Genomic DNA, 15834 nt, shown 5'->3' with positions numbered 1-15834 from the left:
AACAGAGTTAACGCCAGCTCAGGTTTTCTCATGAATGCAGCCCTGTTGAGTCATTTCTAACATTACGTTTTAATAATACTTGCAATTAGACCTGATTGTTTCGTGATTTTAAGATATCAGGGTACAATTCGTTTACCAAAAAAAATAAATAAATAAATATTAAAAAAAAAAAGAGTAAAATTTAGTATAATAGTTTCAAATCGTTTCCTGAAAACTACGTTTAATTTACTTCAATTAAAGTCAGACTTCTGCCATTTTTAAGAGTAAAATAAGAGATTACCATCATGTCCTCCTTGCGTGTTAGGCTGCAAAATGGGTCATGGGCCTCCTTTGGAAACAATCCAAAACAATGAGTGCACTAATGCTATGGTATAATGAGTCCAGGTCCAGATGGGACAGGTTTTTTTTTTTCTTCTTCAAAATTTCTGGACTAAAAAAGCAGATGAGGAGCTCTGTACCCAAACAGCTGCAGAGAACAAGGCCAAATGAATGAAAGAGAGAAGGCTAACAAGTTTGTAAGCAAGAGAGAAAGCTCCCTAAAGAATCTGTGCATTTTGTCACTGCTTTGGAACTAGTATCAGGGGCCTGAGGAATGTCATATTGTACTGTCAAACATAACACCCAACAATTAAGTCGACTCATTTGACCCACAGTCCAAATTTCTTCGTATTACGCAACTACTGCACCTTTTGGTGCATTTCTACCGCAAGCTTTCACGTTTTTGCATGGCTCCAATCCTTCACTCCATTTGTTTTAACCTAACATCCTTTTAATACAGTCACTTCTAAGCCTCACTTTTGACTTCGTATACTTTTCCTATTACTTGTTGACAGACTAGACCTTAAAGACGTTCAGGCTATTAAACATAAGGCCACCTAACAGGCTGCACAATGTTCTGGAGTTTGAATGTCAAATTTATATTTAAATAAGCAAACACAGTCTCTTTGACCATTCAGTAATTTGGGTTTTCTCCTGAAGCAGCTTGCGCAAAGCGTTTTTCGAAAATGAACAAGATATGTTACAAGATATGTTCCTGTGCTGCTGGCTTGTGCAAAGTTGTACATTTATTACCTTTATTTTCATATCTACCTGAGCTACTAGGAATCATCACTGTACTATGTCCCTTTTTATGTTGGCACCAAGGAGCTACCAGTCATTATAAATGCAAAGTTGTTATGAAACCTTGTAAATTTTTGGTCTTCTACAAAGAACAACAATTTCTTTGTTCTTTGTATGGAAACTTTCTACAAGTGTCCATACAAATAATTTATGTGATAGATCAGACAAGTTTATAATCAGCCACCCCAGAATAAAATCTTTGCAACACTACCCTTTGCTACCATTAGCTCCGACAAGGTCTTGGAGCCGTTTCTACTAGCTTTGGACATCTGCAGACTGAAGTTTTTACCCATTTCTTTTTACAACATTGCTCAAACACAGTCAGGTTCAACGGGTAAGCATCGGTGAAAGGTAATTTTCTGGGGTTGCCACAAATTCTCAATTGCTTTGACTGGGAAATTCCAACATATTCCATTGAAGCTTCAGTTTTTTTTCCTGCTGGATGGTTAGAATCTGCACTACCCTTTAGTTTTTTACAGCTTCCAACTCATTTTCTTCCAGGAATGAGCTCCATCAATCTTCCTACTAGTTTTGACCAGATTCTCTTTCCCCGCTTAACATCTTCACAGCATGATGCTGCCATTTCTTCTGCCAATCATTCTAAGCCAGGGGTGCCAAACTCCAATCCTCAAGGGCCGCTGTCCTGCAGTTTTTAGATGTGCCACAGGTACAAAACACGAATGAAATGGCTTAATTACCTCCTCCTTGTGTAAAAAACGTTTCCAGAGCCTTGCTAATGGCCTAATTATTCTATTGAGGTATAGTGCAGCAGAGGCACATCTTAAAGCTACAGGACAGCGGCCCTTGAGGACTGGAGTTTGACACCTGTGGTCTAAGAGAACCGACAGGTCTTTGTAGGTCAGAAGCCATGCCAAACCCTCTTTTCCTTTTCAGATGAATGATTGAACTGTGATGTGCTCACCGAGATGTTTTTCCTAACAACCATACCCCAAAACTGGTGTATTCCTTGATCTTCATGATGCCATCTGTTGACAATTCTAGTACAAAACCTCTGAGTTTAAAATAAGTTTGTCAGACCCAGATTAAATTGCACCCAGGTGGACTTAATTAACTAATTAGCTGACTTGAGAAGGCAGTTGAGTGTACCACAGAACACAAATGGATGCCACAAGTTTCAGATGCTCGTTTGTCAATAGGTTTGAAAACCATGCATCGTACACTTTTACTTTATTATGCACTACTTTCTGATGCAGTCACATAAATCCCAATAGAATACATTGAGTTTTGTGCATATAGCATGATTAAAAAAAGGGGGAAAGTACAGATAGTGTGAATACTTTTACAGATACTTCAAGCACTACATGTAATGCCGTTCCTGCTCACAAAAAAAACACTTCAAGCTGAAATATAGAAAGCCAGTGTAACGTGCAAAACTACATTCTCCTATCAGTTGTACCATAAAAACTATGAATGAAAATTTGAATACTTCACATGAAGACAAAAATACTCAGTATTTGCATGTCCTCACTACTATCTGGCACCATTTTACCAGTAAGTTACAGAGAGGAACAAGCAGAGCGGTATGGGACACCGAGAGGTGCTGAATACCTCAGCTGTATTCATAACAAACTCCTTTACTCCAGCAGACCCAGAGGCTGGACATTTGACCCGAGCATGTCAAAGTCTTCCTACCTTGTGGATAATTTTCTGCCCAGATAGCTACATTCCAGCGTGCCTTCAGGCAAATACAACAGCTGGGGAGGGTGTAAATGGTCTCATGGTGCTCAATCAAGAATACCATCAAAAGTTATATGCCCCAATTCTGACTGTCCTAGTTGGACTTAAGTGATGGCTGCTGTATTTATTTCAAGTTGGATCAAAAAGGTATCCAATATTATAACTGGAGCACAGTCCAAATATACTGCAATTAATGTTAGAATAATAGCTCTACCCAACTGTAATCCAAAAAAGTATATTTTAGTTCAACTCTACCTCTCTTACCAACTTAGCTGGTTTTTCACCAAGGGTCGGCTGGTACATCCGTTTAAGATAAAACAATTTAGTTCGGGCGGCTTGGGGGATTTTCTGCTTTACGTTAACACCAACTGTGCTCTTAATAGTTTCTTTAACTTACTTTCATGTCTGCAATGACTGTCTGGAAGAGTCCTCCGAGAGCGCTGCATTCCTTCTCGATAACAGCCTCCATTTTTCAGGACCAGCTCCGGTGGTCAGTCCCAGTTGCCTCCGCTGCCCAAGGGAGTCAAAACTTCCCAAAAAGTCTGAATAAGGAGGACTAAGCGAACAATTAAAAATGTCTACTGTGAGAATACTGAGAAAAATCAGTTTTTACCGCAGTCAGGTGTGTTTAAAAACACAGTCCAGTCCTGCTCTGGGGCAGCGCTTAAAATCAAAAGAAGCTGTTTGGAAAAAAAGAGAAATTTAAACCCCATTTTTCCCTCCACGACGCCTCGTTTAGATCCATGACTAGACTGGGAATTCAATCTGTACCAAGTTGATAATGAAGGAATCTAATCCAAAATGCTCATACGATAATGATTCTCTGTATCCCGACAGGTAAGTAAATACCCACTGTGCTCACTCTCTCTATGCTTCTAAAACTGAGAACATTGTGATAGTCAAGCATTCCCAATTTATAAATGTACATCCGATAGACAATATTCGTCAAAATAAAAGCTCCTCGAACATTTAATAGGCTTTGGTGCCCGTTAACAACGATCTAAAAACACTACGAAATGTCTAGAATCGGGTACATGTATACGTATATTTTTAACCTGAATACAGTCATAAATGTAAACACAATTTGCTTGACAGGTTCGATACATTCATCACGCGTTACTGTCTTATTGTGAAATTTTTTTCATAAACTTCCGGTTTGTCATCCATACGTGAAGAAAACATGCACGTACATCAAATTGGCTGTATTCTCTCAAAGTTCTGGCAAGAACTAAAGGCATATAGATGCAATCTAAATAGCTAATATTTTCAGTGATGGATTTGTTTTGTTTTGAAGTTAACACACTGATATAAAACTATATGTCCTTATTTTCTTAGCCTTGACTTAAAAAAATATCCAGGATTCAGTTTTATAATTCCATTTAAAAAGCGAGGATTTGTTACTACACGGGAAAGGGAAAAAATCGATAAAAACGGGAGCTTGCGTCTTTAAAAAATTACTGTAGAAATAGGATGTCACCTAGTGGATTAAATAAATATTACACCATTCAGACGCTTGAGTTGGGTCCCCTCAATTTTTAGAGCAAATTTGTGAAATTGAAAGACTTTAAGTCTGTTTCATTACTTTCACAGAGGGGACACACCTACATTCTTATACAAGTCTACACCACCGTTTTGAAATACATTATTTTACATTTCTGTAAAATAAGAATGAAACAATGAAAATACAATTTCCAACCTGTGATGTGACATCCCCATACAATTCGACTTAAAAAAAACAACCAAGACCTTTTGAAGACAAGAAAATGAGAAACTAACCTGATTGCAAAAGTAATACTTACCCTTAAACTTATATCTGTTGAAGTATCTTTTGACACATACTTCCTGGTAAAAGATACTGAATCAGTGTGTCATATATTGATTTGACAATATTTGCCTGTGCAGTAAAAGTTCTTCAAACCCTTTAGACTGGGGAAAATCTCTTGTCCATTCCAAACACTTGTCCATTCCATTATTCAGGTAACCCTCATCAAGACCAGGTGGAATGTGGACCAGTGTTTGTGAGTACATGACTAACGTACTGGTTTAGCTTAAGTTTTTTTTAAGCATGTTTCTGTTCAAATTAGGACGTTTGATTATTCAACTGTGATGCTAGTTTATTAGATACACGTGTGCTTTTTTCTAGATTCCATATGAATGTAAGTTATGTGCTATTTGTATAATATAAAAAACAAAGAAAAGTGGGAAAAGTCAGGAGTATTACTTGGTTTTGTCATTGCCAGAAAGAAAAATGAATATTTCACTTCTAATAAGAATTTTGCATTCTAAAAGCTCGTATGAGTAGGATATATAATCTTATTTCTGTTGGTTACTCCATATAAACATATCTATAGTATACCCAATAAAAAAACACATTTAAGGTTTCAAATATTTTATTTCTTTAGTTCCAAAATGCATTTGTTTTCAAAAGTAGCACTAGTCAAAACAAATGTTTAATCTAAAACTCTCATAAATTAATAGTCCAAACAACAGTGCACAATAAATGATTATGAATCATGTGACATTTAAAATCAGTTAAAGCAGTTAAATAATACAAAGTTAAATATAAAACACCAAATACTAATATAATGCTTTTCAGAACATACAGATGTTTGAAACATTTTACCCTTTTTTGTGTTTTTTCTTTATTGCTGAAAGGATTACATGATTAATTTATGATAAACTACCAGATTCACAGATTAACCTAGTTTAATTTTTAATTCTCATTTATATATGACAAAGTTTGATTCAGTGTGTTTCCTATAATACTGGAAAAAAAACTTTTATTCTCAAGTTTATTGGGAGTATCTGACAGTCCTCAAAGCAACATCCAGTGATATCACATATGTTTTCAACTCATCAACAAAAAATGTAGCTAAAATATGATTTAAAAGCAAAATGCGTCATCTTTTAAATTCCATGAGTAAAAAAATGTTTTTCATGCATTGTTTTCATCTTCCAAAGTCTTAAAATACAAATTAGAGTATAAAGCCCTCTCAGTTCTCTTTCTAAGTTCCATTGTGTTTTGACTGAAGGACTCTTGACTGAACTTATGTAAGTCCTGTCTGCATGGGGTGTCAAATAATTATTTTTCCAATAAAGAAATTTCTTCATTTTTACTTGATATAGGGTTTGCTATTTGACAAAAGGGTCACATTAGGAAGATAATACATTATGTGCTTCACTGAACAAAAGTGGACGTCGATGAATTACTGAATGGTCGGGTTGTTTTTGTCTGGCAGACATGCTGACATCATAATGCAGATGTAATGTTACTTTCTGTTCATTCTCCTGGTCACTTCCTCCATCTCTTGAACCCCATCACCATACTGCCACAGTAGCAAAGAGTTACCACAAAGGCAAATATCTGGGACAAAGAAAAAAAAACACAATTAAGCCAACAAAAACAAACTTTAAACTATATCTTAAATAGCAGACATAAATAGTACAAGTAAAAAGATAAACTTTAAAATAATAAATACATCCTCAATAAAACTCAAGACAGGCATTTAGAAAATACATAATTTTGATCATCATAACTGAGTTTAAACAGGAAACCATCAGTCTGAATTAATGTCAGACAGTTAAAATAAAAAAAAGGTCATGTGTCTTTTTATATAATATGCAGGTTGAGAACTATAATTATTTTTAAATATCAACACTGTTCATTTTTTCACTCAGAGAAAGAAAACCATACCCTTAAATGAATTACCCTAAACTGCCTAATATTTACATGGCTTTGTCCCAAACATCTGAATAAATAATATATGCTTTATTGTCAACCTAATGTAAATCTACATCTTTACTATTTTACTGCAGCTCCTTAGCTTGTGAAACTTATAATTAAGAAGTTCATTTTATAACTGATTTATGTTAAAATGAACTGACCGTGGCTGCCACATTAATGCTGTACTCCCTGTAGCTCAGCACTGTGAAAATGTTGCCCCGAGGGAAGGTTATGCACAGGACCGAGTCAGTGCTGTTTGGTAGTGAGTTGATGTGAGCTCCCCCATTCGCTGCTGTGGTTGCCGCCTCCAACACAAACGCAGCAAAGTAGAACAGCAAAGCTAGAAAGTGGTAGAAGACATCCTGAGAAAGAGAAGGGAAATGTATGTGAAATAATTGGAATAAAATTTTAGCCATGAATATCTTCAGGAATGATCTGAGTTCATTTTTACATAAACATTTGTAAGATATCAATTGTAAATACAGGACCCATGTCCAAGAATAAGTAAATATTTATCCCTACAGGACACCGCTGAGTCCAATTTATTCTTTCAAGATAATTCTCCTGAATTACTGTATCTTGGAAGTAAAAGAGAAAAGATACAATTGAGATCAAATCAGAAAAACAAAATACAAGAAAAGTCAGACAAAAACGCCTTAAAAAGATAAGAGAGAGAGAGGGAAGAATGAGACAGGGTGTGTCTGAAGAAGGAGGGTTAATGAGAGTTTGTTTTTGACTACTGTGAGCGTGGCTGGACATGAAGGAGCCCTTTGTTGTGTTTCGGTGTGAGCTCATCAACCATGTCACTCATTGTTCTGCTGAAAACAAACAACCCTACACTCCCGGCTACTCCTGGAAGCGGGGCGTGGAGCTGGAGGAAAGGCTAGCTCTGTCTGAGAGTCCAGACTTGACCCAGATGTGAGGCCACTACAGTGACATAACGTAAGAACACCATGCTTTCTCAATCCTTGATGTATTTTATGTTTTACAGGGAAAACAATCTATTTTTATATTGTACACCCAGTCTGGTGAGTTTATGCAACAGGCTACCTGAAAAGGCCTGGAAAGATGTGAAATTTGCTTTCTGTGCCAAGTCTTTTGCAACCTGTTTGATGCTTTTTTTAAAACTTCATAAATGTAAACAGAAATTTTCTGACTTGTAAAATTAAATCATGAAGAATAATATGATTACTCAGGTTTTTATTGTGACTTTGACAGGAAAAGTTCAAACAGTGCTATGTCACATGGCCAGAGACACCCATCCTTCTGTTACCAGTTGTAGTTTGACATTTTATTTCAATCTGGTTCACTGCTCATCTTGCTGTTGTGTGTAAACTCTAAATCAAATAATAATTGGGGGTGAAAAAAGCAAAAATAAAAACCTTCAAAGATCTTCAGAAAACCTGAGGAAATATTGTGTGAAATAATGAAGTGGCTTTTGAGATTACCTGTTTCAAATCTTAGATTATCTCCCTAATGGTGCTTTGTAACACTAGTTTACCATGCTTTAATAAAATGTAATAATATAAATGTCACTCTCCTCTAGATAGTTTGAATACTTACATATGTTTAGATTTCACACTACATCTGGTGGGACTAAAGCTTGGTTCTTGAATCAAAGAGAAAGCTTACCGTGAATAATATAACAGTATACTCATACTGTTATATTTACAGTAGATGGCCAAAATATTTGTGAGACATTTGAATATCTATCTAAAGGTCTTGTTTAGTTCCAGGAAGTTCTGAAATTCATGTAATATCTAACTTGCACAGATAAGGTAGTAGACGTACAAAAAGCCTGACGTGTGATTATGGACAAAAAGAGGTAAGTGTCCCACTTACCAAGAAGTTCCAGTCCGTGTTGATGCGGTCAGCCAAACCAGTGACGAGCAGAGTGAGGTAAAAAGAGGAGAGGAAGAAGGCGGTGACGGACACAAACATCACCCAGCCCTGCAGCAGAGGCACGGGCACGTTGGAAGAGGCCACCAGGATCCATACCAGACCACCGAATAACTAGAAATAGAAAGAAATATCATTAGAAAAACTCTCCAAATTTGGTGACTTTGTTTAGGTCAGATGCCCTTGCTGTTCTTTTGGATTGGTTTTCGAAAAGAAAAAAAAGGTTTCTTTACACTGTTTTTTATTCTTTATACCGAAGATTTACATTCAATGAGAAAAGTACAACTTTCTAAACATAGTATGCATTATTGCAAGACAGTTGTTAGCTGAATTATTCAGAAAGTAGGTTGGACTGCCATATATTGATAACACTCCAAACAATTGGCATGAAAAATTAATGAATCTTCTTCAGTGAAGACAAGGTGTGCGCATACTGTAGCATGAGGTAGGTCTGTAATCACCATATTTTTGCGCCATTACTATTGTGATAATTTCATAGGAGTTGGATATTTGAGTTGAGATATTCATTTTTTGGACATGTCCCAAAAAACCCTGAAACTGGCTGATGATCAGATGTTGTATGTAACTGTTTCAATTGTTTTTTGGGAGGGGGGTAGAGGAGGGAGAGGGGAGGGGGTGTTACCTATTTTATTTAGGTTGTGTGAAACGCAAGCCTGTGCCATGCATTTTTCTATTAAGCCTCCTTTATTGCAATTCCCCTAAATAAATTCTGATGCAAGCCATTTCCTTTTTGATTCACTTTTTTAAAAATAGTGTCAGCTATTCTGTGGAGCCCTCAGATGTTTGTTATTAATCCATCAGAGAAGAACAGCATAATAACAACCAAGAACACAACAGACAGATGTTGGATACAGTTGTGGTTGAAATCACTTAATGCTGAGGCTGAGTATTCCCTTCCTCCAGGAAAATGGCCCTAAATATACAGCTGGAACTACAGTTGAATGGATTTAGATTAAAGTACATTAATAAAGGCCTAATCAAAGTCTAGGCCTAGGAGTCCAGGATTCATTTGAGAATCTGTGGGAATACTTGGAAATTGATTTTCACAGATGCTCTCCACTCAAACTGACTGAATTTGAGTTGTAAAGAAGTAGAATAGGTAGTTTCAATCTCTAGATGTGCAAAGCTGAGTAGAAAAATGCCACACTTGTGTAACTGAAGTGAGTATGACACCACTGCAAAATTAAAATGAACATTCTGGAGCAAAACATAAAATACCCATAGCATATCTTTTATAGAATTTTATATAACAAACCACCTGCGACAGACTGGCGACCTGTCCAGGGTGACCCCGCCTCTCGCCCGGAATGTTAGCTGGAGATAGGCACCAGCAACCCTCCCAACCCCACTAAGGGACAAGGGTGTACAAAAAATGGATGGATGGATAACAAACCAGCACACTGTATTTGTCCATGTGTCATAAGAGTACCGAAACAAACTTGACAACTGGTTCTACTGCAATGCAAAGCAACACTAGTTGATGCATTATAGTCAAGTACTGCCAAATCAATTGAATGGCGCCACTATCAGGAAGGCGCAATTTCTGATAACGACTGGAAGTCAGCATTTGAATGCCAGTGTTTCCACCCATAGGCCTATAAAGGTCTTCAGTAGCAATGGTGTTTCCAGTTAATAGTAAAATTATCCTACTGATTATTGGTTATATATAAAGTCAATGCAGAGGTCACCTTGCAGGTCAAAGGGCATTATAGTGCAGGGACAAACCAGAACCAATTGGTTGTTTTAGTCCTCATAAATAAAGCAGTATGGGAATAAGGCGACTCATGATAGCAAAAATAGTCAGTGTAATAGCAATAAAATACATGTCTAAAAGCATGAACTACCCTGTTATTATAGCTGCAAGTCAGATTTACCTTCAAAGCAATAAGCCTCACCTAAGGCAATCACGGAGAGAACTGGTTCGTTTTGTTTACAACTCTGACAGTAAGCAATTTCTTAGAACCGAATAAAAAGGTTTTAGATTGCTCAACATCTATACTCAATAGTTAGTAATACATTTCTAAAGAAATAAGAACTATTCACACAATGGATAACTATGTGTACAAATATAACCCGAAACAACCTTTTTGCAAAATATCACTTACTATTTCCAAACAGACAAGGACTCCAGAGTAGGTCCTCAACACCTCCAGTCCCAAAGGTAACGAGATAGTTGGCGTTGGAAACGAGGTGGCGGCGGGATTTGCGGCTGGTTCCGACATCTCTTTATCTGCCTTCTGTCTGTCTCCCCTTCTCCTCTCCTCTGGCTCTCACACGGTCCACACTCAGGAAAAAAAAAAAAGAGGAAAACTCGCCGCTGAACAAAAGAGACGGGAGAAGGGGGAGAAATTCCTCTGGAGTCATGTATCCCCCGAACAGGTCGGACAGGTGCAGCGGCCACTCCTTGGAAAGTGATGATGCATTCAAGGAAGGCAGGGAAGTTTCTAGATCCAGGAAGCCTTCTTCTGACTTCATGCCAAAAACCAGAAAAAAAGCCTTCAAGCTTATAATTATTTTTTATTATTTTATTTAAGATATGTTCAGATAAACTTGGAATGATATCAACGTATTGATTTCCACACCTGGACTACTAATTCAACATTTAAATGGAATGTAGTTATTCTGTGGAAGTAATTGCATTACTTCCATTTCTTCATACCTAACATGAATTTGACAATAGATTTTGTGAGCAAACAATAACTAAGTTAATTATTTGGATAATTCCACACCCTCGATCTCAACACAAGACAATTCTGCTTCAATATTGTAAAGGTTTGCTGCCTTCTCTAGCTGATCTTTTATCCAACTCCAAGTGAAGGCAGCAGTTTTCAGTTAGAACACTTGATTCTTTTCGTGAACTATTACATCTACCAGCAGATAAGGCCGCAGATCTAACTTTTCCCCTCTAAATCCTGCTGGACGTCAAATTATATGAAAGCTGAGAGACAATGAGTGTGATCTGCTTAAACTTCAACATGCAGGAGCAGTGTGAAGCACAGACATGTTGTAAAGTAAATAATAGTTTGAGCTTTGAGAAGAGTATTGATTAGAAACAGACAACACTTTTTCATGCATTTACAGTAAAGACAATTTATTTTATGAAAAGAATGAATGTTTTATGATTCATTGTATGTTTTTGTTTTTTTAAAGGGGGGAGTACTGTTGAGAATACGACTTTCTATCTTAAGTCACAGTTAATGATTATCTAGGTTATGTGAGACAATGTTGATATAACCTCTAAAAGGGCACGGCTCGTTTTCGTGTGGAAACCTATTCAAATTCAACCTCCTAGTTAGCCTGTAGAAGACCTGTGAGTTTCTATGTTATTAGCTCTTTTTAAAGGCTTTAACTCATTAGGAGAATTTTCAGTGACATATTTGATGTCATGAAATGTGTTTCGTGCTGATAGACGAAATTCATTTAGCTCAGTGGCTCTCTAAAAGCCCCACTTCAAATACAAAAACTATGCAAAATCTTTTTTGGACCTAAACTGTTACCTCTTACAACCAATCATCTTCTCCCAGCCAGTCCTTCGAACTCAGCAAAACAAAAATAGTTACTGATCTAAATAACCATGAGGTGTTTACCAAATTTGTGCACCCAAATTAGTAAACAACCTAATGCAATAACCACCACCAAAGAAAAAGTGAAATTCTAATTATATTATGTGAAAACATTTCAACAAATACCAACACTGGGGAAAAGATGGAGGAACCTCCACAAGCATTATTTGCAGTTTATTCTCCCCATGACGGTTTTTGAAAACTAAGAAGGACATTCTAAATACTTTAATGAAACACAAACTATAATTGTTCTGGACGTGTCCAATAGAATAGAATAGATTTTTATTCATCCCCAAACAGAAATTGATTAAATGGCAATTTAAGCAAAGTTCTCTGAGCTTTGCCTTGATCAGGAAGGTCTGCCTTTGAATTTTGATGCTGGCATTATAACCACCTACTGGCACTGTAAAAATAAAAGTAAATTTCTGCAGAATCATGAAACCTGTATCTTTGAGCATTTGTTTTATGTACTTCAACAGATGCTGTTTGTTTTATGTATTTCACCATGTCCAAATTATAGACAGCTATAGACATCAGCTGATTATATATATATAAATATATATATATATATATATAGTAAGAAATTCAGCCAAAAAGATGGTGAGAATGCTTACAAACCCACAAGAGAACTATCACTATAGTAATATCTATGATGACATCACAGGCGTTTTCATGCATCATACACCAGAATTGTACATTATAAAGCTGCACAGTTCCATAGAACCTCACCCACTTTTCACTTGTGCGGATTGTGCAAATTTTGCGAATTGTGCAGAGAACATTGTTTTGAGCAAAACTTGTTTGAATTACCCAGAATGGCAAAACCCCTGGTCTATCACCTCAACAATGAGCTCTTTGACATCTTTCAGCAGGAGATCAAGGAGCTGCACCAAGATGTTGCGGCCATTACGATGGAGAAACTCAACACTGAATGTTACTATGAAGACATTGTCTCAGAAGAGAGGAAGGAGAAGCAGGCCTTGCTTCTGGAAATTCAGGAGCTTAAGGAGAAGTTGGAGAAAGCTGAATCCAAGAACCAAGGCCAGGTGGGCAGAGATGAGACAACGTGCTGCCCCACAATACAGGAACTCCAACAAGAAATGAAGGAGATGGAAAAGAAACACTGTGAGGAAATTGAGATGCTCACCATTGAGTTTGAAATTGATGTCGCTGCGGCTCAGAAAGAGGTAAAGAAGCTCCAGAAAAAGCTGAAGAACGAAAGAAATCTTGGTGCAAAAAGTAATTCAGCAAAAAGGGAAGCCATCAATATTCTCCTAAAATTCCCTGACCACTGTGAAGGATTGAAGAACGTCTCCACTGGAAAGTCAACAGAAATCATAGTTCGAGATGAGGACATTCCTTATCTTGATGTCCAACAGCTTCAAGAAATGCTCCAGAGAGAAAGAAAGCTGAGAATGGAGGCAGAAAATGAAAATCTGGATCAATTCAAAATTGCTGAGGCTTTCTTTGACATGATGGAGCAAGAACTGAAAACCGAAAGAGAACGCAGAGCCCAAATTGAGGCAGACAAAGAGGAAGCTGTGGAGATAGCAGAGCAACTAATTAAAAAGCTTGAGGACGTGGAGAAAACGTCCAAAGAGGGTCCCGATGAGACCACTTCAGATGAGAGGGACAAAACTCAACTGGAGCTCCAACAGCTGGAGAAAATGCTTCAAGAAGAGAAAACCCAACGGGCCCAGGCAGAAAATTTATTAGAACTACTGGAGCAAGAAGTGAAATCAGAACTAGAACGTAGAGCCCAAATTGAAACAGACAAAGAGGAAGCTGTGGAAATCGCAGAGCAACTAATTAAAAAGCTTGAGGAAGTGGAGAAAACATCCAAGGAGGTTCCATCTCAGACTGCTTTGGTTGACAAAATTCAACTGGAGCTCCAACAGCTGGAGAAAATGCTCCAAGAAGAGAAAAGCCAGCGGGTCCAGGCAGAGAATTTATTAGAAATACTGGAGGAAGAAGTGAAAACAGAACAAGAACATAGAGCCCAAATTGAGGCAGAAAAAGAGGGAGCTGTGGAGATCGCAGCACAATTAATTAAAAAGCTTGAGAACGTGGAGAAAACGTCGGAGACAGCTTTGGACGATCGGAATAAATTTGAAATGGAGCTACAACAGCTAGAGAAAATGCTCAAAGAAGAGAAACGTCTAAGGCTCCAAGGAGAGACTGAAAATGCTTCTCTCTTGAAGACTGTAGAGTCTCTTCGGCAGGAAACGGACAAAGAGCTGCAGAAAGAAAGGGCTCTAAGAGAAGAGGCAGAAAGAGGTAAGTTGGAGTTGGAACAGGTAAGTGATAATCTTTACCAGGGTTTAGAGAAAGCCTGTAAGATGACAGAGACGCTCTCGGCTGAGGCCGAACTCCTTTCCAACAAGCTTCAGGCAGAGGACAAGAAAGGAAGATCTCTGCTCAAAGACATCCAGGAACTCACCCTCATACTGGAAAAGGAAAAAGCCCTTAGAATCGAGGCAGAGAACTATGAGATGGAGGCCATGGAGATGCTAGAGGCTTTCCAGAAGGAAGCAGAATGCTGAACCTGGCGGAAGAAAAACCTGAAAGAGAAACACCATCTCATCAAAGTTCACCCTCTTTAAAGTTATGCGAATAGCTCTTTGTTGTTATTATCTTATAAGTATTAAATCCAGCAATTATTTTAGATTATTAGCATTTTAATTCAGATAAAGATTACTCTGTTAGGCTAAAAAACAAAAAACAACAACAAAAGAGGAAAATAATTTCTTGTTTTTGTATTTGATCTCTATGAAGTCTATGGCGTTCGACTGTGTCCCTAGGGTCTTATGGGGGGTTCTCCGGGAGTATGGGGTACCGGGCCCTTTGCTACGGGCTGTCAGGTCCCTGTATGACCGGTGTCAGAGTCTGGTCCGCATTGCCGGCACTAAGTCGGGCTCGTTTTCGGTGAGAGTTGGACTCCGCCAAGGATGCCCTTTGTCACCGATTCTGTTCATTACTTTTATGGACAGAATTTCTAGGCGCAGCCGAGGTGTTGAGGGGATCCGTGTTGGTGGCCTTAGGATTGCATCTCTACTTTTTGCGGATGATGTGGTCCTGTTGGCTTCATCGGAACGTGATCTGCAGCTCTCACTGGAGCGGTTTGCAGCCGAGTGTGAAGCGGCCGGGATGAGGCTCAGTGCCTCTAAATTTGAGGCCATGGTCTTGAGCCGGAAAAGGGTAGAGTGCCTTCTCCGGGTCAGGAGGGTCGTCCTGCCTCAAGTGGAGGAGTTTAAGTATCTGGGGATCTTGTTCACAAATGAGGGAAGAAGGGAGCGGGAGATCGACAGGCGGACTGGGGCAGCGTCTGCCGTGAAGCGGGCGCTGTACCGGTCCGTCGTGGTGAAGAGAGAGCTGAGTCAAAAAGCGAAGCTCTCAATTTGCCGGTCGATCTACGTTCCCACCCTCATCTATGGTCATGAGCTTTGGGTCATGACCGAAAGAATGAGATCATGGATACAAGCGGCCGAAATGAGTTTCCTCCGCAGGGTGGCTGTGCTCTCCCTTAGAGATAGGGTGAGAAGCTCGGTCATCTGGGAGGGACTCAGAGTAGAGCCGCTGCTTCTCCACGTCGAGAGGAGCCAGTTGAGGTGGCTCGGAAATCTGGTCAGGATGCCTCCTGGACGCCTCCCTGGTGAGGTGTTCCGGGCACGTCCCAACGGGAGGAGGCCTCGGGGAAGACCCAGGACACGCTGGAGGGACTATGTCTCTCGGCTGGCCTGGGAACGCCTTGGGATTGCCCCGGAGGAGCTGGAAGAAGTGGCTGGGGAGAGGGAAGTCTGGGCCTCCCTT

At 38.7% G+C, this 15834-nt stretch overlaps 3 protein-coding genes across 12 annotated transcripts in view; 1 reads left to right on the top strand and 2 right to left on the bottom strand.

The window, feature by feature from the left end:
• LOC103478387 (protein MTSS 1-like) overlaps positions 1-3714 on the bottom strand; it is a 50373-nt gene extending 46659 nt beyond the window's left edge. For 7 of the 10 annotated variants that reach the window (XM_008432194.3, XM_008432204.3, XM_008432201.3 and 4 more), the window contains exon 1: positions 3215-3713. In XM_008432194.3, the coding sequence (XP_008430416.2) occupies positions 3215-3286 (72 nt within the window). In that variant the 5' untranslated portion in view covers positions 3287-3713. Of the gene's footprint in view, positions 1-280; positions 302-3214 lie in introns of those variants that run through there. The other 3 variants (XM_008432196.3, XM_008432195.3, XM_008432200.3) reach the window with 3 other exon arrangements.
• A 1475-nt stretch (positions 3715-5189) lies between these two features.
• On the bottom strand, positions 5190-10869 carry mal2 (mal, T cell differentiation protein 2). Its single transcript, XM_008432207.3, has 4 exons — positions 10567-10869; positions 8384-8554; positions 6703-6903; positions 5190-6181 (listed from the first exon to the last, which is right to left on the bottom strand). The coding sequence occupies exons 1-4, from the start codon at positions 10681-10683 to the stop codon at positions 6110-6112; spliced, it is 561 nt and encodes a 186-aa protein (XP_008430429.1). The 5' UTR covers positions 10684-10869; the 3' UTR covers positions 5190-6109.
• Positions 10870-12729: 1860 nt separating this feature from the next.
• Positions 12730-15288, top strand: LOC103478390 (uncharacterized). Its single transcript, XM_008432209.2, has one exon. The coding sequence runs from the start codon at positions 12840-12842 to the stop codon at positions 14565-14567; it is 1728 nt and encodes a 575-aa protein (XP_008430431.1). The 5' UTR covers positions 12730-12839; the 3' UTR covers positions 14568-15288.
• Positions 15289-15834: the final 546 nt, after the last annotated feature.

The sequence above is a fragment of the Poecilia reticulata genome, chromosome 16, assembly GCF_904066995.2.
Source record: "Poecilia reticulata chromosome 16, P_reticulata-male-v2, whole genome shotgun sequence".
Classification (NCBI taxonomy): Eukaryota; Metazoa; Chordata; class Actinopteri; order Cyprinodontiformes; family Poeciliidae; genus Poecilia; species Poecilia reticulata.
The sequence above is the reverse complement of the archived record's forward strand: the minus strand, read 5'-3'. Positions and strand labels throughout refer to the sequence as shown.

Bases quoted from the DNA above. Each gene is read 5' to 3' on its own strand.
- mal2 (XM_008432207.3), bottom strand. From the start codon at position 10,683: ATGTCGGAACCAGCCGCAAATCCCGCCGCCACCTCGTTTCCAACGCCA. The intron at 8,555-10,566 runs GTAAGTGATATT...TTCTATTTCTAG, and splicing joins TCCTTGTCTGTTTGGAAATA to TTATTCGGTGGTCTGGTATG. The intron at 6,182-6,702 runs GTCAGTTCATTT...TCTTTGTCCCAG, and splicing joins GCATTAATGTGGCAGCCACG to ATATTTGCCTTTGTGGTAAC.
- LOC103478390 (XM_008432209.2), top strand. From the start codon at position 12,840: ATGGCAAAACCCCTGGTCTATCACCTCAACAATGAGCTCTTTGACATC.